General features: G+C 50.9%; 7 protein-coding genes across 7 annotated transcripts; 5 read left to right on the forward strand and 2 right to left on the reverse strand.

The window, feature by feature from the left end:
* Positions 1 to 592: 592 nt before the first annotated feature.
* N0V96_001128 (uncharacterized protein) lies at positions 593 to 2,339 on the reverse strand (the record flags this gene model as incomplete). Its single annotated transcript, XM_053199258.2, has 6 exons — positions 593 to 735; positions 812 to 1,033; positions 1,109 to 1,218; positions 1,271 to 1,414; positions 1,501 to 1,781; positions 1,836 to 2,339. The coding sequence occupies 6 exons, from the start codon at positions 2,337 to 2,339 to the stop codon at positions 593 to 595; spliced, it is 1,404 nt and encodes a 467-aa protein (XP_053043281.2).
* Positions 2,340 to 3,732: 1,393 nt separating this feature from the next.
* Positions 3,733 to 5,681, forward strand: N0V96_001129 (uncharacterized protein; the record flags this gene model as incomplete). Its single annotated transcript, XM_053199259.2, has 4 exons — positions 3,733 to 3,957; positions 4,034 to 5,207; positions 5,276 to 5,536; positions 5,593 to 5,681. 4 exons carry the CDS (start codon positions 3,733 to 3,735, stop codon positions 5,679 to 5,681), a joined length of 1,749 nt encoding a protein of 582 aa, XP_053043282.2.
* A 3,163-nt stretch (positions 5,682 to 8,844) lies between these two features.
* On the forward strand, positions 8,845 to 9,415 carry N0V96_001130 (uncharacterized protein; the record flags this gene model as incomplete). Its single annotated transcript, XM_065756138.1, has 2 exons — positions 8,845 to 8,851; positions 9,075 to 9,415. 2 exons carry the CDS (start codon positions 8,845 to 8,847, stop codon positions 9,413 to 9,415), a joined length of 348 nt encoding a protein of 115 aa, XP_065615378.1.
* A 982-nt stretch (positions 9,416 to 10,397) lies between these two features.
* On the reverse strand, positions 10,398 to 11,162 carry N0V96_001131 (uncharacterized protein; the record flags this gene model as incomplete). The annotated part of the gene is made up of 1 exon (XM_053199261.2): positions 10,398 to 11,162. One exon carries the CDS (start codon positions 11,160 to 11,162, stop codon positions 10,398 to 10,400), a length of 765 nt encoding a protein of 254 aa, XP_053043284.1.
* Positions 11,163 to 13,408: 2,246 nt separating this feature from the next.
* N0V96_001132 (uncharacterized protein) lies at positions 13,409 to 14,346 on the forward strand (the record flags this gene model as incomplete). Its single annotated transcript, XM_053199262.1, has 3 exons — positions 13,409 to 13,594; positions 13,655 to 13,952; positions 14,009 to 14,346. 3 exons carry the CDS (start codon positions 13,409 to 13,411, stop codon positions 14,344 to 14,346), a joined length of 822 nt encoding a protein of 273 aa, XP_053043285.1.
* A 705-nt stretch (positions 14,347 to 15,051) lies between these two features.
* Positions 15,052 to 16,256, forward strand: N0V96_001133 (uncharacterized protein; the record flags this gene model as incomplete). Its single annotated transcript, XM_065756139.1, has 5 exons — positions 15,052 to 15,130; positions 15,189 to 15,289; positions 15,430 to 15,845; positions 15,902 to 15,954; positions 16,051 to 16,256. The coding sequence occupies 5 exons, from the start codon at positions 15,052 to 15,054 to the stop codon at positions 16,254 to 16,256; spliced, it is 855 nt and encodes a 284-aa protein (XP_065615379.1).
* A 1,698-nt stretch (positions 16,257 to 17,954) lies between these two features.
* On the forward strand, positions 17,955 to 19,285 carry N0V96_001134 (uncharacterized protein; the record flags this gene model as incomplete). The annotated part of the gene is made up of 2 exons (XM_053199264.2): positions 17,955 to 18,159; positions 18,225 to 19,285. 2 exons carry the CDS (start codon positions 17,955 to 17,957, stop codon positions 19,283 to 19,285), a joined length of 1,266 nt encoding a protein of 421 aa, XP_053043287.2.
* Between the last annotated feature and the right edge of the window lie 186 nt (positions 19,286 to 19,471).

Consider the following 19,471-nt stretch of genomic DNA (forward strand, 5'->3'; position numbering starts at 1 on the left):
AGCGAATTCCTGTGTCTTTTTTGCCCGTCGGATGGATGCAGCTGCAGTTGTACCCGACCCTGGCGGCGATTGGCGGGGGATGTTGCGGTGGAGCCGCTTCCGGATAGGTAGCCGCTCCCAAGAACCAAAGACTTGGCGATCTACAACTTCACCTCGACACCTTTTCGTTATTGGTGTCTGGAGTTGTAGTTGCACTAGCAGAGATTCTCAGGCTCCGAGACCTCGGCACTGCCTTGAAAACCCCTCAAGGTCAAAGCGATGGCATTCTCCTCCAAGCTTCAACTCTCGTGTCAAACCTGGGACGGCCCGTTAGCTTCGGGGGTGAGGGCAGCTCCTCCAGGTGCGTCATCACGGTACCTCCAGCCACTTTTGGAAGAATTCCAGAAACATTCCAAAACATACGAAACTTTGCTTCTCCATGAGGGACATTCCAACAACGCCCAATTGATTGATGTGTATTAAATACTGGCAGCAGCCAGCCGTACTCGAGTACGAGTCCTCTGAGGGGTATAGGATTCCAACCTTCAACGGCTATGGACAGGGACGCCCCATTTATCACCCTTGGCCCTGATCAACTCACCCTAACTTGAACTTAGGGATAAACACCTTTGCCTGGCTCATTCTGGAAAAACGTAGGCGACAGACTAAACGACGGCTCGACCTTTTGCACTTGCTGGACGCTATCCCTGATGATGTCGTACCCAAAGTTATACGCAAAGAACTCTTCCGGGTTTTCTGCAACATATTCAGTCAGCGGCTCCTTCACACAAGCGCCACCACTATCAGAAGACTTCACAGAGCTTGCACTTACTGGGCACCTTGTCCGCGGGAATGAACTTGGCAGCCTCTTCTCGGATCAACTCGGGCTCCTCCTGGCCAGCGTTGCTGAAAATTTGCATCACGCTGGCGCGGTTCCTCCGAATGCTCTCGTACACTCGCAAACGAGTCTCAACGTCTTTGACCTCGGCGCCGGCCAGCGCGATGCCAAGCGCCACGCCGTCCTCGATCCCCTGCGCACCGCCTTGGCCTTGATCTAACATAATTCATCTGTCAGCAATCGGCAGAATGGCAGGAGGGTTGGTGTAGACGTGTTGTTGTTGAAACTCACGGGGTAACATGGGATGCGCGGCATCGCCCGCCAATGTCAACTTCCCCTTGGTCCAGGTAGGAATTGGAGCTCTGTAGAGGAGTGCCCACTGCTTCACCTCGGTAGCCTTGCTAAGTGCGATGTGAGTCTTGGTCGTGTTTTCTACAGAGTGAGGGCACTTACTCGAGAATGGCCAAGACGCTTGGGTGGAAGTCGGAATACCTCTCAAGCAGCTTCTCTTTGCTTACAGAGGCGTGCCAGTCTTCCTTTTTGGTGCTCTCGATGTCGTCATTATTGAAGATGGCGACAAAGTTGTGGACCTCATTGCTGCTTGAGTTAGCACACGGGCGCGTAACATGTGCGTCCTACTCTGACACCACAATCAATACCGTGATGTCGAAATCGCAACTTACTTTCGGCAAGGATACGAGACTAGACGCTTCTTGTCTCCGACCAGGAACTTCATCCGCCCATCATCGCCCTCGTTCCAAAAGCGCGTGACCGGGTCCGCCTCGACATCGGCAGCTGGTATGAGGAAACGGAAGCAAAAGTTGTAGTGTCCTTGAGGCACCGCGGGGTTGGAGCGGCCGAGGATCGCCTCGACTCCGATGGTGTGGACGCCATCTGCCGCGATCACCACGTCGCCTGTGACTTTCTCGCTAGAAGCTAAGGTTATTGAAGCTTCCTCGGGATTCTAAAGACGTATTAGCCAAACTCGACGAAGGCGATATGGTCAGTCGACTCTCACATATGCCACAATCTCACTCTTCAAATGAACAGTAGCAGGCCGACCTAATCCAGCCCTCGGCTTCGCATGTCCATTGACACGATTCGTCTCAGTCCCATTGGACTCCTCAACGCCGTTGCCATTAGCCTGACCATTCACACCACCCTCAGGCTCCGTCGCCAACCTCTTCAACTCCTCGTGTAAATCAACGCGGTGCGCAAAGTACCACGGCGCGCCGTACCGCTCCTCAATGTAATCCTCCGTGCCGACGTGGAACTTCTCCAGCGTGTCCCCCTTTGCGCGGAAGCTGCACTTGACGAGGACGAACTTGGCCTTGACGGGGTCGAGGCCCCAGGCGAGCAGAGCGCGCGCGGCGTTGGGACACACGTGGATCGCGGCGCCGATCTCGTTGTTGAGCGCGGACCGCTCGTAGACGTGGACCTCGTGGCCGGCGCGGCGGAGGCCTACGGCCGCGGAGAGGCCTGCGATGCCACCGCCGGCGATGAGGATCTTGAGGGGTGCCATTGGGCGTGAGAACAACTCTCAGAGTATTACTCTGCGGCTGGGTTTCGAAGCGACAACTGGGGTTTGCCTTTCGCCGGGTATGAGATGGTCGCACAGACGTTTGTTGGAGACGTAGCAAAGAGTTCTCTACAGAGTAGGTGATGTGTGTGTGTAAAACGAAACGGTTCGTCCGAGGAGGGAGGGGAGTGAGATGCCAACGGCGCGTCTACGTCTAGATGGCAGGCGGGAAATGCTGAGGTTGGATCATGGACCTAGGCTTTGGCCCCTTGGGTCCACGCACTAGACGATGCGGGCCGGGGTTAGCTTCGTAGGGAACATGGCCCTACGGATACTCGGTTGCAATTGTCCAGAGTCCGAAGTGCCTGTGGTGATGGTGAGTGGTTTGGACTTCGTTCGGATCACGTTTCCATTTACAGATGACGATGCATCTCCCGACGGGGGCAGCAGTCCAACGTCTCCAGTCCCTCCCAACGGAGCGCAGTCAAAAACACCAGATCCATGGGTCAGAGACGTCTCGATCGTGCCAGATGAAGGGAACCCTTGAGGTTCTTGACTGGGAATCTGGGAATAGGTCGGACGATGAGCCAGGGCTAGAGGACCGGTCGAACAGGCCCCAGTGAACAAGCAGCTGGTCCGAGTCTGTGCCGCAATTGGCGGGGCAAGAGTTTCATTAGCAATGGGACGTCGACACGTACGCTTCTGTTATGGTACATATGGACTTGAGCAATGGTGGGTGGGTGATATTCCGGATGGACATATGCGTACATAGAGCAGTGTCTTTGGAGCCATTGACTATGTAGAAACTAGTGTGGAGTGGTACTTTTGGGATGGTTGGTTGCAAGTCTTGCAGACGAGGAGGTCGTCTCCCAGGGGTCTCACTCGACAGGGAATGGTCCGGAAACAGGGGTCATGCGCTCCGCTGAAGAGGGCGGTCAGGGTTCATGGGTTACAGCACCGGGTATCGTTTTGGTAGCTTCCGGGTTTGGTGAGAATTGAGACCCTTGCGATGTATAGCTGGGTTGGACGAAGGCGTTATTGGATCCCCTGTTCTGGGCTACCGCATGAGTCCTAACCTCCGATGTAGAGCAGAATGCAACAACGGACGAGATGAGAGACGATAATGAAGAGTTTGCCAGCAATCGTACAGGGTCGAGAAATCCATTGTCTTGGAAGACTCTGGTTGGTCAAGGGCATCGAGCATGGGCAGGATGTGGGAGGAGGTGGGAGGAGAATGTCTTTGATTATGAAGGAGACACAAGGGGAATAACATCCTGTGTCTTTTGGGTAGATTTTCTACTTTGATATCTGCGTTCTTCCGCAACTCTTTTTCTGTTTCCAGCCATCCATTTATTCCCGAGTGTGTAAGTAGCTGCCGGCATCATAGACCGTCACGATGTCAACCACGAAGGATGTCATCACGGACAATGTTCAGGAAACTGGATCGATGAGCGAAGCAAAAGGCCCGGCAGCTCCTCCGAGCAGTCGTGATGAACCCAAAGAGAGCATCGAAGGCCCTGATGAGCCGGTTCCTCACTTGCACGCAAAGACCTTTCTCACAGTCTTTGCTGTTTGCTTCATCTACTTTGCCCAGCTCATCAACGTTGTCGGCGCCGGAGCTGTAAGTAGTTCACCACGTCTTTGCAAAGAAAAACCACTTATTCAACCGTTATCTAACCCATGTCCTCTCCTGCTAGCAAACCCAAAACATCGCAGCCGTGCTGGGGGAGAGCGACAAGAGCGTATGGCTAACCTCCACAATCGCCATCATGACAGTCGTTCTCTCCCCCATCGTCTCCCACGCCGCAGACTACTGGGGCCGCCGCTGGTTCCTCGTCGGCCTCACGGCCTGCGGCGTCGTCGGCTCCATCGTCGTCGCCCGCGCATCCACGATGGGCATGGCCATTGCCGGCTTTACCATCACGGGCTGCTCCTACGGCGCCCAACCCCTCCTCCACGCCGTTGCCTCCGAGGTGCTCCCCCGACGCTACCGCCCCTGGGCGCAGGCGGCCGATAACCTCTCGGCCGCGATGGGAGGCCTTGTGGCGCTCCTGGCTGGCGGCGCGCTCACGCGCAACGGCAACGCCGCGGGCGTGAGGAATTACTGGTACATGGCGACGGCCATCTACTTCGTGGCCACGGCACTCGTTTTGGCGTTGTATAACCCGCCAAAGACGGCGAACGAGACGCGCTTCAGCGTCTCGGAGAAGCTCGCGAAGCTCGACTGGGTTGGATACGCTCTCCTGTCCTCGGGCTTGGTGCTCTTCTGCATGGGCCTGTCGTGGTCTCAGAACCCCTATCCCTGGACTGACGCCCACACCGTTGCGCCTTTCGTTGTCGGCTGTGCCCTCTGTGTGGCTCTGGCCGTGTACGAGATGCGCTTCAAGAAGGACGGCATGTTCCACCACGGACTTTTCAGGAACGGACGCAACTTTCCCATTGCGCTGGTATGCGTTTTTGTCGAGGGTCTCGTCTTCTTCGCGGCCAACAACTACTTTGCTTTCCAGGTCGGCGTGCTCTACGAGACGGACTCGTTGCGCACCGGGCTCCGGTATGGTGTTACCATGATTGTCTACGGCGTCTCGGCTGTCTTGGCCGGGTTGTGGTGCTCGACGACCCGCAACGTCCGCTGGCCTACCGTCGTGGCGTTTGTGTCCATGATCATCTTTTTCGTGTGCATGGCTACAACTACACCGAGCACCTCTGACCCTGTCTGGGGCTACCCCGTGTTCTTGGGTATCGGGCTGGGTATCTGTTTGTGCACACTCGTCACGATTGCGCAGCTGTCCACTCCTCCGGAGCTCATTGCCATTACCAGTGGTCTGATGATTGGCGTGAGGTCTCTGGGCGGATCCATCGGTCTCGCTATTTGTAAGTTCAGACCTCCTCACCTGGAGCGCACACGATGCGAAGTACTTGCTGACAAGAGCTTTCAATAGACAACGCCATCATCACCGACCAGCTTTCGAGGATGCCCACTAATATCGCTGCAGCCGTTCTGCCCCTTGGACTTCCTCAATCGTCTCTTGGGCAATTTATCGGTCTCCTGGTTGCTCACGATAACGAGGCATTAAGTCAAGTTGAGGGAGTCACGCTGGACATCATCCAGGCGGGTGCTGGTGCGCTTCTGCAGACTTACAGCCTTGGCTTCCGTTACGTTTGGATCGCTGCTGGCTCCATTACAGTTGCCGCTGCCATTGGTGAGTTCCCTTTTGCTTACACACCTTGTTTCTATTTAGCTAATCAATGGCGGCAGCTGCTTTCTTCCTCGTTGAGCTCGAAAATGAGTTCAATATGCACATCGACGCTCCGGCTGAAAAGGAGGATGATTTGTACTCGAAGTAAACCCACTATGCTGACATTCATGCTGATGTCCTGCTCCCAATTCGCATAAAATGAGACTCGAACTTAGCCAGCAAATAATACCTAGAGAATATTGTAATAAGAAACTTGCTCAATCAACATAATTAGTTCACGTTTGCTGTCCAACATGTTGCCTCAAGGCGTGCGGAGCGAACTCCGGACATTCATCCACGCGCCATGGTGTATCAGACTCGAGAAAGTAACTAATAAAATGGTGCATGAGTCTAACGGCGTGCTCCTCGTGAGAGAAAATACTCCGTTGAGCTACATTTGGTGTATAGCGTATGCCATCTCTCGTGCAATATCGGTTACAACTTTTCAACAATACCTTGTCGATATCCTGCATCAAATTCTGCAGCGTATTGTTGAAGAGTTGTATTTCCCAGTTCCAACAGCTCAACTCCTGCAGATATCGTACGAGGTAGCATATCCAATGTTAGAGATGTGGATCATACTTGTTTTTTCTGTTGGTAGCAGGTTGAAGACACAGGGACCAGGGCTTCGTTGGTCGTAAACGGACTTTACGTCGGGAAGTGGCCCCTCATAGCCGTAGCATTGTGGCTCCTTGTTCAGTCCTCGGTGCAAGGGTGGCATGAATCATTGACACAGCCCTTTACGACTACGGATACCTATTCGTACCCGAGCCTCAAGGGGCCAGGCCGTTGCGCTTCCATCCGTGTAGTGTAAGGGTCGTCCGAACAGACAATGCCACACAGACTTCGAGATCTTGGGCTTGCCAACTGATTGGAAATCACATCTGGGTTCGATCACACGGCGGGTGTTCTCAGGGACGAGTGATCAGTGGATGGACAAGCCCGGACCAAGTGATGCCGAGAGCAGGGGATCCTCGCTAGTCGATTTCTGTCTTCTGGGGAAGCCCAGATTTTAAACTCTTGTTTTTTCTGCCCAGACTTGGCCGATCAGCAAGACTGCTTCGACTTCAAGTCTTCAAGTGGCGACTATCGCACGTTGGATATCCGTCGAATTATTACCATGAAGCAAAATCATGTTTGACTGGGTCCGAAAATGTGTCTAGAAGGTGTGGCATTCGTGACTCGGAAAGCGAATCTCTTTACGGCCAACGAAGTAGTTGGACGGGTCGCTGCAGGTTCAGACTGGGGTTGTATCCCAGGTAGTGGGTATTTTGGTCGACCCTGGTTGGGATCTTTCGAACTCCGCGAAGACACCAACCAAGTTGCGAGATTCACCCCCTGCTTCCATGTCTCTTAACTTCGCTCACACTCGCTTACCCAACCCGTAATGAACAGCAATGGCTCAAATTAATACAAGAGGGGGTAATGGAATACATTCTGAAGGGAGCATTGAGCTAACCAGCCCCAGGGCTAAAGATTCTTTGGACTCACCAGCATTATCCGTGTTGACTTCTGAGGTTTGAGAGATTGACCTTAACGCCGATACAGCGAATATTAATCGGACTTATACCGAGGGATCCACCCATGATATGGCAGATAAAGGTCACACTCGCAGAATACGCATGGTTCCATCATGTGTCAGCGTGGCTTCGAGGGATTTTTATTGCTTGCAGAAACGGGATCAGCTCCGGTACGATATGTAAAGTAGCATCTACTCTGGACGGGATACCCTGAGGGTATTCGAAGGTGAGCACTACTACTGCCGCATCAGGGAGTACTGTGGCGTATCGTAGTAACGCCTGGCAGATGCAATTGGCAGGTAGATGTTGGACCTCCATAAAAAGAGTACGAACTCCCTGGATTCGGATGGTGATACCTCCTGAGGTGTAAACTCAAGTCTTTGGGGAAAATGAACCCTCTCATTCGCATCGAATGATACTATTAGTAAAACTTTGCCGTTAGATCGCGGAATACATGTATTGGTGTTGAAGGCTCTAAAGTGGGATCAAGTCACTGTTACAGAGTACTTGTAGAGAAGTATGATCGCCTTCGGCGCTCTCGGGCGACGGTGAACCCGAAGATATGAGCACGGGTTGAAGGCCGGAACAACCCTCAACATTAGTCTAGTGCCAGCATCTACGGCGCAGTTCATAATAATAGCGGGACTACCACATCAAGATCGAGATATTCATGACAGGGTCCATGTGGCATGACTGGCAAGAGTCGGAGGGCAATTCTCGACCGAAAAATTCCCATGCACAGGGATGAAGCCGTAAAAGTTGAATGGGGACTGCTGGCACGAAATCCCCAATATGAGATCTTTAAGTCGGCGTATCAAGATTTGCGTCCGGTGGAGGCTGGTAGAGCTTATACAGCGGCTTTATTGCCCATGGATGGTCCAGTTCTGATAGTCCAACGCCTTCCAGAAGTCCCAAAGATCCGGATCTAGAAACCTGATTTTCCTCCCTCCTTCACAAACTGTCGCACCATTAAAGTCTCTGCTTGTGCCGAACCTGTTTATTGGAAAACGGCTGGCCAACTTCCTCGATGCCAAGGTAGTATACGCGGCGGGGATTTAGGAGTACTCCGTGGCTGTACCATCGTTGTATAGCCGTAAGAAGGAATGCTATCCCTTGAAGACCCCGGCGCGACTTGCCCTTGATGCAGCATGGGGCAGGCTCATCCTGGCTTCAACCGGGGGACGATCCGGGCCCACATCCCGAACGACTTTCTTCAGGAACGAGACCCCCTTCGAGTGTTGGAATGCCCCCGTTCATGCAGAAATCTCAGCCTGGAACAGATCCAGGTAATGGTAATATGGCCGCACTGTAACTGCGCAAGTAGCTCCGTGAAGATGATGGTTTTCAATATGATATCCTTCCCAAGTGCCCTTCGCCGCGCTTGCCTTAGAGAACTAGTAGACTCTTCATGCTTCATATTCAAAGTTTCCTTTTTCTCATGTTTCTGATTTCTCACGATCTTTCTAGCATCAGTCCGCTATTCCTCGTGGCGCCGTGCGCGTAAGTTTACAACATGGTTGCGGGACCCAATGTCTCTGTTTTCGTCACAAGCATAATATTCACAACTCTTTCTTTTGTCCTCGTTGGGCTGCGCTTATACACGCGCATTGTAGTGGTGCAGAATGTTGGCATCGATGACTGGTTGATGCCTGCCGCACTGGTGAGCTCAGTTTACCAACTATTAGGTGCGAAAGGGATGGGAAAGCTGAGATCTTTGACTAGGCGGCCTCAATCGGCTTTTGTGTCGTCGTCATGCATCGTGAGTATCTTGAATAGGCGCATGTCAACGTCGAAGAAACGTTGCTCACAGTACCACAGAAATCAAATATGGCTTGGGCATGCCGATGTCTACCATCGCAGAAGATGACCTGGTCCGATTCTTCCAGGTAAGTTGTGAACAATGGATGAATGTACTTGAAGGATGGATTCTAATTTTCCACATCGGCAGTGTCTCTGGGCGACAATTCCGACCTATAATCTAGCCCTGTTGCTTTGCAAGCTGTCGATAGTCTTCTCATATCTGCGTGTATTCAAGATTCCGACGACACAAAAGATTTGCAAGACTATGCTGGCGGTGCTTGCGGTATACGGTGCCTGGACTGTCTTCGGCTCGATCTTCATGTGCGTCCCCGTGCAAGCCTTCTGGGGCGACGGCACGGGGAAGTGCATGAACCGCTTGGCTTTCTGGTTTTCCAACGCAGCTTTAAACATTGTCTCGGATATTGTCATTTGCTGCATACCCATACCACTCATCAAATCTCTGCAAATATCGAAGAAGCAGAAGATCGCACTCATTATGGTGTTCGCTGTAGGAGGGTTGTGAGTTTTTCCCCATCATAGATGATCTTGGGTCTAAGATAGTAGCGTGTGACTGACAACTTTCACGACAGTGTTTGCGTTACTTCTATGATTAGGCTTTACTCTCTTTACGAGATCTCCGTATCTACCGATACATCACGTAAGACTACACCTGGAGATGATCCGGCAGAAAGCAACTAGGAAATCATCAAACGCTAACACTGCATAAATAGGAGATGGTGTCCACATTGCGACATGGTCTGGTATAGAGATCAATGTCGCCATAGCCTGCGCCTCTGTACCTGCTCTCAAACCTCTCATCGTAAAGGCCTTCCCGAAATTGTTGGCAAGCACTCAGCGTAGCGGGTATCGATCGGGCAATGCTTACAGTGGGATGAATGCCGGGGACTCGCATCACATGCAATCGATGCGGAGTCGGAAGGCTACCAAGACGAATACAAACATCGCCATTGAGACAAAAATCGAGATTGTTAGTCGCAACGGTAGCCAAACCGACTTGGTACGGCAGGGAGGTGGGAACGGCACCATGGTGGCTGAGTGCTATTCAACAGAGGAAAGACCGCCGGCCCAGGGTCGTGACATGGTGTGACGGGAGTAAATCTGTTAAAAAATCCATCTTAGCGTCAGAGAAAAGCAATGTTGTCGGACTACAGACCAAGATGCCACGAGGCAATGTGTAGATATAACTAATGGGTTTTCAGAGTATATTCGATCTTCAGCGTGTTATAGATCATGTAACGGACTCATAGTCAACATGTCAACGTAGTGTGCTTCCATTACGTCGTCTGGAACGTATAGAACGCTTGGAACGCAGCTCAACCTCACACTACAACCTCGAATCTAGAGACCTCCTGAAACGGAATCTACAAATGATTTGTTTTGAAATTTGGTAGGCTTCCAACATCAACTAGAGTACTTTGATTTCTGTCACGTCAATAAACTTTTCTCTGGAATAAAGGCTTTCCTAACATTTTTGACTTCCTATCTTAGAAAGTCTCCTGTGCTGGCCTCATATCCAACTCGTGTGTCCAGAGGGAGCTCGGCTGCTGCGACAGCCAAAGATACAACTCTCCAACATCTTCCGCGCGCATCCGCTTGCCAGTCTTGGTGTTCTCGTTCTCTTCATCGATGATTCCACCATTGGCAATAGCATGAACCACGTGCACACCAAATTTGCTGTGCTCCTTCGCAATAGCCTGCGCTACCATCCTCGCCGCCGCCCTAGATGCGCCATAGGCGGCGTATTGCTGATTCGTGCGCATGGCTCCCAAAGTGCCCGTGAAGATGATTGTACCCTTCTTTGCACCCTCGGTGTCGGAAAGCAGCGTCTGCCCTCCATTTTGTGCGTACATGAGCTTCAACGCTTCTTGCGCAAAGACAACGCCTCCGGTTGTGAAGGTGCTTATGCTGTCATTGAAAGCCTCTGGCGTTTCTTCGAGAAATGGCTTCTTGCTAGCATTCTTGACGTGGTATATGGCGAGCTTTAACTTAAGGTCTTTGAAGTCGGCATGATCTGCGATTTGCTGGAAGGTCCGCCGGAGGTTTTCAGGCTCAGTGTCTGTGGGGAAAGGGTGGAGAATGCCTTCGGAAGACTTGCGTAGATCGGCCGCAAGATTCTGGAGGTTTTCGGGGTTTCTGGCAAGTAGAGCAACTGCCAAGTTGCCATGTTGAGGGCTGGCTAGAATGCGAGCGATCCCTGCGCCGGAAGTTGGTCCTGCACCGATGATGATCGCGAGTCCTTTGGGTGCCATTTTGTGAGTCTTAACTTTGTGATGGTGTTCTGCAGTAAGGGGTTGATGTTCTAATAACTGCTTCTGTTTACATGGCTTTGAGTTAGAGCATCAGTGTGCCTCTATTTTATATACCTACACACACATCTCACTAGAATGATTCTAGTAGTGCTGGCTCGACTTCCCAAGGCAATGGACGTGGACGTCATTGATCGTCCGATCCGTGCCCAGGCCGTGCCCCACGCCGACTTGCAGTGGAATAAAGTGATTAAAATTCGGGGATAAGACGTCACGATTTGCTCAACGTGCCTATGTCCGATTTAGTGGCTGCAACCTGCTGACCGTGCTGACGGACGCATGTCTGGCTGACTAAATCATTCTTGTTTTCTATTATTATCTTAGCTATTAGCCAACTGAATGACTTACTTGTGTTTCTCCATTTGTCACTGGCAGGCGATTCAGCCTTACGGAGTACTACTTCGTTACTTTTGCCTTGAACATACGCGCTCTCTTCCAACGTGATGCTAGTATGTCTGTCGACTTCAGTAATTGCGTTCGCTGACTCTGCTACATCTGATTACCCTGGAAGTTCAACAGCGTTATGGTGAGAGTCTCTGGTGAGAGTCAGCAGAACAAGCCGATGTAGGGGAGTTTGAATATAAGCTAAGTAGTCGGAGTATCTCAAACATCCAAACTTGCATAGCATTGATTGAGAGACTGACACCAAATGAAGCAAATGAAATTCAGCATCCAATGTGCGGGACTTGATGCCCCTAGGAGTCAGGCAAGTAATTTAAATGGAATATGGTCTTAAAAGAGGCTTGGGGCTTTAGACACCAAGTCAGTTCAGGTTGCTCGAATTAACGTAGTGAATTACATCTTAAGCAGCCAGCAATAGTAATCCAGCCCTCGCAGCGTTATGAGTTCGGCTCTTGAAGATCTAAGAGTCCGTCATACACCCCGTCAATGGCGTCATTCATACCATTGTAGTCGAGAATGAGAGATTTGACGTGATTGCCTTCTTTTTCCAACTATTGGTCGCTTTCTTTGGAAAATTGGTACAAAGTATTCCTTCCGGCCCATAACTCCCCATACATCTTTGCAATCAAGGCTACGCTTGAGCAAAACTCACGGGATTCGGGCATGATGAATCCCTATTGGCGCATATATCAGCCCATGGAACCAATAGCAATCTTCTTGACCAACACTGACTGCATAGATGCAGAAGACCGCCGAGATGTGGATATTGCGACATGGCGGGGTCGATGGTCATTGTTTGTTTCTCGTAGATCAGAGAAGAAGGTCATCAGATGTTTTCCTCCAAAGAACTTTGATAACTCACATTCGTTAACCTCAGAACTCAAACAGAGCTAATATTTTGTATGGGTTCCTATCTTGAATGTTGAAACCTTGAATATGACCGCAACAAACCTTTTCTCGCAATCAACCTTCACCACGCATTTAGAGCAAGCTGCAATTCTCTCTGTTGTTCTTATTGCGGGCTATTTACTGCAAAATGAGATAGCAAGGTATCGGGGGAGGATCAAAAATCTTCCTGGCCCCAATGGCTGGCCTGTGATTGGCAACCTTTTCCAGGTACCTGAACATTTTTACATCCTAAGTCACCGTTCTCAACGAAAGGAGCTAATACATAGCAACAGAACCAAGACCAAGTACCAGCAGAAACATACCGAGTCTGGGCAAAGAAGTATGGGCCCGTATTCCAGATACAGCTGGGAAACACCACGGCTGTTGTCGTCAACACGGTGGATTCTGCCAAACAGCTTTTTCTCGGACAACGACATGCCATGAATTCTCGACCAACCTTTTATGTTTTTCATGGAAAAGTCAGCAAAGCCGTTACTAGCATCGGCACTAGTCCGTGGGATGACTCTTGCAAACGTCGCCGCAAGCTCGCAGCTGGGGCATTGAATCGTCCACGGGTAGAAAGCTACGGACCCATTTTAAACTTGGAGGCACGGGAGTTCCTCAAAGACCTGTACGAAGAATGTCGTGATGGTGCGGTAGATCTTGACTTCCGTCCAGCTGTCAGGCGCTTTTCCCTCAATCTCAGTTTGACGCTCAACTATGGGACAAGAGCCTCCAATGTCAAGTCCCTGGAGGATGATCCTCTGTTTTCCGAGATAATTTATGTCGAATCCGAAATCTCAAAACTTCGAGATACAGGAAAGAACTACACCAACTACATACCCTTGCTGCGATACTGGGAGCCGATTGCCAGTGTGTTGGGTTTGCAATCCACACCGATGAGTCACGCAAAGGATATTGGCCGTCGAAGACTGGAATATAACGACGTTCTCCTTAGCCGGCTCAAAGACGAGATTGCGTGGGACAAAGATAAGCCCTGCATTCAGGGCGCTGTCTTGAAGGACCCTGAGTCGGCAACTCTCACGCGAGAAGAGTTGATCAGTGTGAGCCTCAGTATGATGGCAGTAAGTTCGTCTTTCGGTTTCACCGGAAGCTCATCATGGAACTACGCTGACATGTTCCAGGGCGCCGACTCAAACCAGCCTACCTTGGCTTGGGCTATTCTTCTACTTGCACACCGCCCTGATATTCAAGGCAAAGCATATGCCGCCATTCGAGATGCTGGTGTTCTCCAGCAACCATCCAACATATATGCTTCTACGAAGGTTGATTACATAGATGCACTGACAAAAGAGATCTCGAGATACTTTGTCGTTTTGAAGCTCGCGCTACCAAAGGCAACGTACGCTGATGCTACTTGGGGATCCGCCACGATCCCGGCCAACACTCTGGTTTTCTTGAACAGCTGGTCCTGTAACAGAGGTGACTTACCTGCAACTCAGATGAAGTGTCATATTAAGACTGACCATCCAAGTTAGATCCTGACTTGTTCAAGGAGCCCGAAGTATTCGCCCCTGAGCGTTGGCTTCCAGATGCACCAGACCAATACGCGCATCAATTCGCCTTCGGTATGGGTGGAAGGATGTGCGTAGCGTCTCACCTCGCACACAGCGCCTTGTATACAGCCTTTTTGCACTTGATCGCCCGATTCAAGATCTTGCCTGGAGATGGTAAGGACCATGTAGAGATTGATCCGATCGAAGGGCTTGATGGACTCTCGTTCGTTGCCAAACCGAAAGGTTTCCAGGCAAAGTTTGTGCCTAGAGATGGAGCACGACTAGAAGATTGGTTGGAGAGCCCTGGTGAATGCTTGTAGAAGTCTCGTTGAAATTTCCATTCTTGAAGAAAGACACATTCAGTCCGGAGTTAGATTCTTTGTATCCAAGCCATCAAATTTTGCTGTTAAGAAGTCTCGATTTGCTTTAGGCTTCGAGACTTCAGGTAAACAACAGTATGCGAAAATATTATTCACGGACATCAGCGTTGAAGTGAAGTAGAGTCATAGATGCCAGTGCTGTAGAAATGGTCTGAAGCAATTTGTGCAACTTGACCTCGTGGACTCGGTAACCACTCCATCGGCGCAACGAGCGTATATCTACCCTAAAGTCATGTTAAACGTACATGAATGGTCCGATGCCTTGATATTAATAAGGTGTGCCGGGAAATGCATGTAGAAGGACTAGAAGCATAGCTTGCCGTTTTCCCGACATGCAAAAGCCTAATGTAAGCCCAGCGAGTACCTAACCGTCCACTAATCATGGCCGCGCAACATCCGAACATCGGGGATCAGACTGCATGCAGTCAGCAGCCACTCGCAACAGATCAATGTGATGGATAACGGACTTGATGCAGTATGTCGCCATAGGTCGTGCGGGTCATTCCACCGAACCCCGCCGGACATTACTTAAATCACCTGAATACACTATTCGAGTCTCCACGGTTTTCAACCAAATAACTACATACCCAGTCGCTAACTCACATCAATTCTACGGTAAACGTCTATCTACCTTTTCGTCTCAAGATGGCTTCTCCAAATCTCAACGCTGCCGACCTTTTCGGCGTCAAGGGCCTCATCGCCGTAGTCACGGGTGGGGGAACTGGTACGTCATTCACCAACCGTAGTGGCAACTCTCAACATTCGCTCAAAGTTCGAACTAGGCATCGGTCTCATGATTGCACAAGGCCTCGAGGCCAATGGCGCTATCGTGTACATTATCGGCCGACGGAAAGAGGCTTTGGAACAGGCGGCAAAGACAGCTGTGAGTCTCTGCGAGAGCATTGAGCCTAGCTATTTCATGTTCTTGGGATGCCCAGCCAAAGCCATCGCCCAGCCCAGCTGTGCACGGCATCTAGCTTCAAGAAGTATCATGACTGATGTTTGTGCCCCAAATGCGAATAGAAAAACAGCAACATTCGCACCATCCAGGGTGACATCACTTCAAAGATCGACCTCGAGCGAGCGGTCGCAGAGATCAAGGAGGCCCATGGATACGTCAACGTCGTCATCGCTAACTCAGGGATCGGCGGACCGGCTCTCAAGGGCTTGCCTCCTAATCCAACCATTGCTCAGTACCGCGAGTTTGTCTTCGGCTGGGAACAGAAGGACTTCACTGAGACCTTTGCCGTGAATACCACCGGCGTGTTCTTCACGGTCGCAGCATTCCTGGAACTTCTCGATGAGGGTAATAAGCGCAGCAACTTCAAGCAAAGGAGCCAAGTTATCGCGACTAGTAGCATTGGCGCGTACAACCGCAACCCGATGGGCTTCGCCTATGGAGCGTCAAAGGCGGCTGTAGTGCATATGTTCAAGCAATTGTAGGCTGACTCCAGCGAGTTGTCCGAGCCTTTACGATTACTAACATTCATAAAAGAAGCACCACATTGGTTCCATTCAACATCCGCGCCAACGTGATTGCACCTGGTTGTAAGTCTACTTCTTTCCGACGCCACGTAGGGCCCTCATTTGGGCTCGGGGTCCATGGGGCGGGGTCTTAAATCATCTACTAATCTCGATTCATAGTCTACCCGAGTGAGATGACAACAGCAACGGTCGAGGCCCACAAGGAGGGTTGGCCCAAGACTACCATTCCGGAAGAGAGAGCGGGAGACGTAGAAGATATGGCTGGAGCGGTGTTGTTCTTGGTTAGCAGGGCAGGCGCTTACACCAACGGCAATGTGCTCGTAACAGACGGCGGAAGGCTTGGAATCGTGCCGTCTAGCTACTGAGCGACTTAAAGCTACAGGTGTTCATGATCGAGAGACATTACAAGAGCTGAGATGTAGTTTCAACACTTCAGTCTCTTGGCGATACATAGCTTGTGGTCGATCAAGGAGAGGTGCCATTGCCTCGGTTATAGGCACGAGAAAGCGAAACTTTGTCAAAACGCCAAAAGAAAAACACATATACTTGAAGCTCAGATATGCCGGATAACTTACTTTATCACCCATGAAATAGGTCTACCTTCCGCTACGGAGGGACACTACTTACGTTTGCTCTCTCAGATGCAATAGGCGACAGGGATCGCTCATCATCGAATATGAAGTCTTAGATGTGGCGGTTAACTAGCTCAAGTCTCAGGTTTGCGATGGTTCGTATTCGTGACATTCGGAAAAGCTCTCACAAGCGAAACCCAGGGAAATCGGCACTATTTGAGTGTGAGAAATGCGGAGACCATAGCGGACTGCCCCCGCTACTCCTGCACATCTGAACCGGGGTGATGTCACCCTAACGTGCGGCAAACACATGGATACAAGGGATGTAGCCAACCATAGTCGAGTAGTTTTGGGATCAACGCCTCCAAGTACCGGGAAGGAGCAATTATCCATCCGGCATCTTCCCGCTATTCTAGGTTCTGACTGGATTTCTTGGCTTCGGCTGGACAACCTTCCCGCAATGTGTCATTCCACGCGAGCCACTGAGACATGAGATTGGCTACATTCTTCATCCATTTGGGGCGGACAACCTCGAACTCACAATCGCAAGCCAATGAAAGAACTACAAAGAAGTAGGCATCATGGGGGAGCTGAAAATCGGTTGTGGTCCGCTCTCCCCAATGTTTGTGTCTTACCCTAGCCAAGTACGTCCTGGAGGCAAGCGAGTAAACGAAACGGCGCGCTCCTACTGGTAAGTCGAGGCATCATAGCGCTGGTCGCGCTGGCGGCCACTGGTTCCAGACTGAAAGGGTGGACTGCTCATCCATGCTCCTGCTGAAACGGAATTTACACATCCGATGCAGGCTGGTATGGGAACCACCACCCTTTATATCCATGACCACACCCAGTTGCCAGCTTTCAGCCGCCTCTGGGGGCCTGCATCCGAACTTACTTTGACTTTCTGGCAGAGATCGCTTGGTGATATTCGACCGTGATATTTGATCATGTTAAGCCCTTTGTTTGTGGCGCTTTTGGCGCTACCGGCACTTCTGTTGTACCTGTACTCAGCACTCAGCTACCGCCGGCTGAAGCAATACGCTCATTTTCCTCAGCTTAAGCCTTCGGTGGTATGGGGTCATCTCAAGGCCATAAACGAACATCATGTGAAGCGCAATGAGAAGGACTCTCAACTCGGTACGTGTCAGCGAGGGCGATATGTGCTGTTGTATAGGCTAATCTAGGTTTCGCAGATCCTACCATGGGAGACATGCTCGAGGAAATCGGGAATCCTCCCATCATGCTTCTCGACCTTCGTCCAGTCAGCCGGCCTTTGCTTGTAATTCGAAGCCATGAAATCGCGGAACAGGTATCAAGGCAATCAAAAATGTGGCCATACAGCGCACCGAAGTCCGACACCATGATGTATCTCACACCGCTGCTGGGTGAGAAGTCAATCGTAATGTCACAAGTAAGGAGTTCCCTCGCATGTTCCGCATTTGTTCACTTTTCAGAGAATTTGAATGCGAACATCGTCCGTAAGAATAAGGTTTAATGTGGTCCTTCCCGCAGGGCTCCGGATGGAAAGATATGAGAAAGCACTTCAACCCTGGCTTCGCTCCTCAGCACCTCATGAGTCTCATGCCAGTGATCTTGGAAAAGACTCAGACTTTCCTCGCAAAACTCGACGAACTCGTTGGTACGGGTGAAGAGTTTGAGCTGGAGCCGCTGTGCACCAATCTTACTTTTGATATCATTGGTAAGTGTCATCAAGTTTCTGTATTTCCGAATTATAGCAACAGCTCACTAAAAACTGACAAACAGGTGCCGTGACGATGGATGTTGACCTTAACGCACAGCTTCCAGAAGATCAACAGATAGAGTTCATTAAGGGGTATAAAGAGTTCTTGACCTCGTATAGGGAGGGCAGTGGTATACTCAAATGGTGGGAGAACCCTCAGCTGGGCAGGAAACGAAGGCGACTTGCCAAGTCTTGCAACGTCTTCCTTGAGGACGTAATTCGTCGCAAGTTCAACGATGTGAAGCAAGACAAGGGGTCATCGAGCCGCAGTATTCTGGCTCTCAGCTTGAAAGACACGCAAGTCTTGACACAGGATATTATCGACGGGACAAAGGATCAACTCAAGACTTTCATGTTCGCAGGGCACGACACTACCAGCATCCTCTTGCAATGGGCCTTTTACGAGTTGTCACGAACGCCTCGAGCAATGAAGAGCCTTCGAGCCGAACTGGAGAGCCTCTTTGGTCAGGACTTGAGCCCCGAAGTCGTCCGAGAAGCTCTACTCGCCAGGGGTGAGGAGATCACCCAGAAGATGACCTACACCTCGGCAGTCATCAAGGAAATTCTGCGCCTGTACCCCCCAGCCGGAACTGCGCGCCTTTGCCCCCCGGGCGCAAACTTCCACCTGCAGTTACCAGACAATAGCAGCCTCTGCGTCGACGGGATGGTTTTGTACAACTGCGCCACTCTAATCCAGCGAGACCCTGACGTTTACGGAAGCACCAAAGATGATTTTGTGCCTGAGCGATGGCTCGGGAATACGGACACATCGATGGCGACAAATGACGACGAGAAGATGGGCATCGGCAAAGCTGGCGAGAGCGAGATTCCTGCCGCGGCATGGAGACCCTTCGAGAGGGGACCTAGGAACTGCATCGGACAGGAGCTTGCCAACATCGAGGCCAGGGTGATTTTGGCTAGTGTTGTGGGCAAGTATGTCTTTGAAAAGGTCGGTCTAGGGGAGGCTACGCTGGATGAGAAGAACCACCCCATTATCAACGAAAAGGGGCAGTACAGGTCCAACACACAGCTTTACAACGTAAGACTTCCGCTTCGAGAAACATTCAAGAGCACGCCTAACTAACATGTCGCAGACGAGACAAATTACCGCCCGGCCGGTTGACAACATGAGGGTCCGAGTGAAGCATCAGGCCCCATCGAGAGCCTGAGACGTTACGGAAACATTCACAGGGTCTAGAAACAGCGCTTTTGCCGTGTTAGCAGACAACTTCAGTCAAACATAAACAATTGGAGCGTTATCTTCGCGCAA

This window comes from Colletotrichum fioriniae (assembly GCF_027942845.1).
Source record: "Colletotrichum fioriniae strain IMI 355084 chromosome Unknown scaffold_1, whole genome shotgun sequence".
Lineage (NCBI taxonomy): Eukaryota > Fungi > Ascomycota > Sordariomycetes > Glomerellales > Glomerellaceae > Colletotrichum > Colletotrichum fioriniae.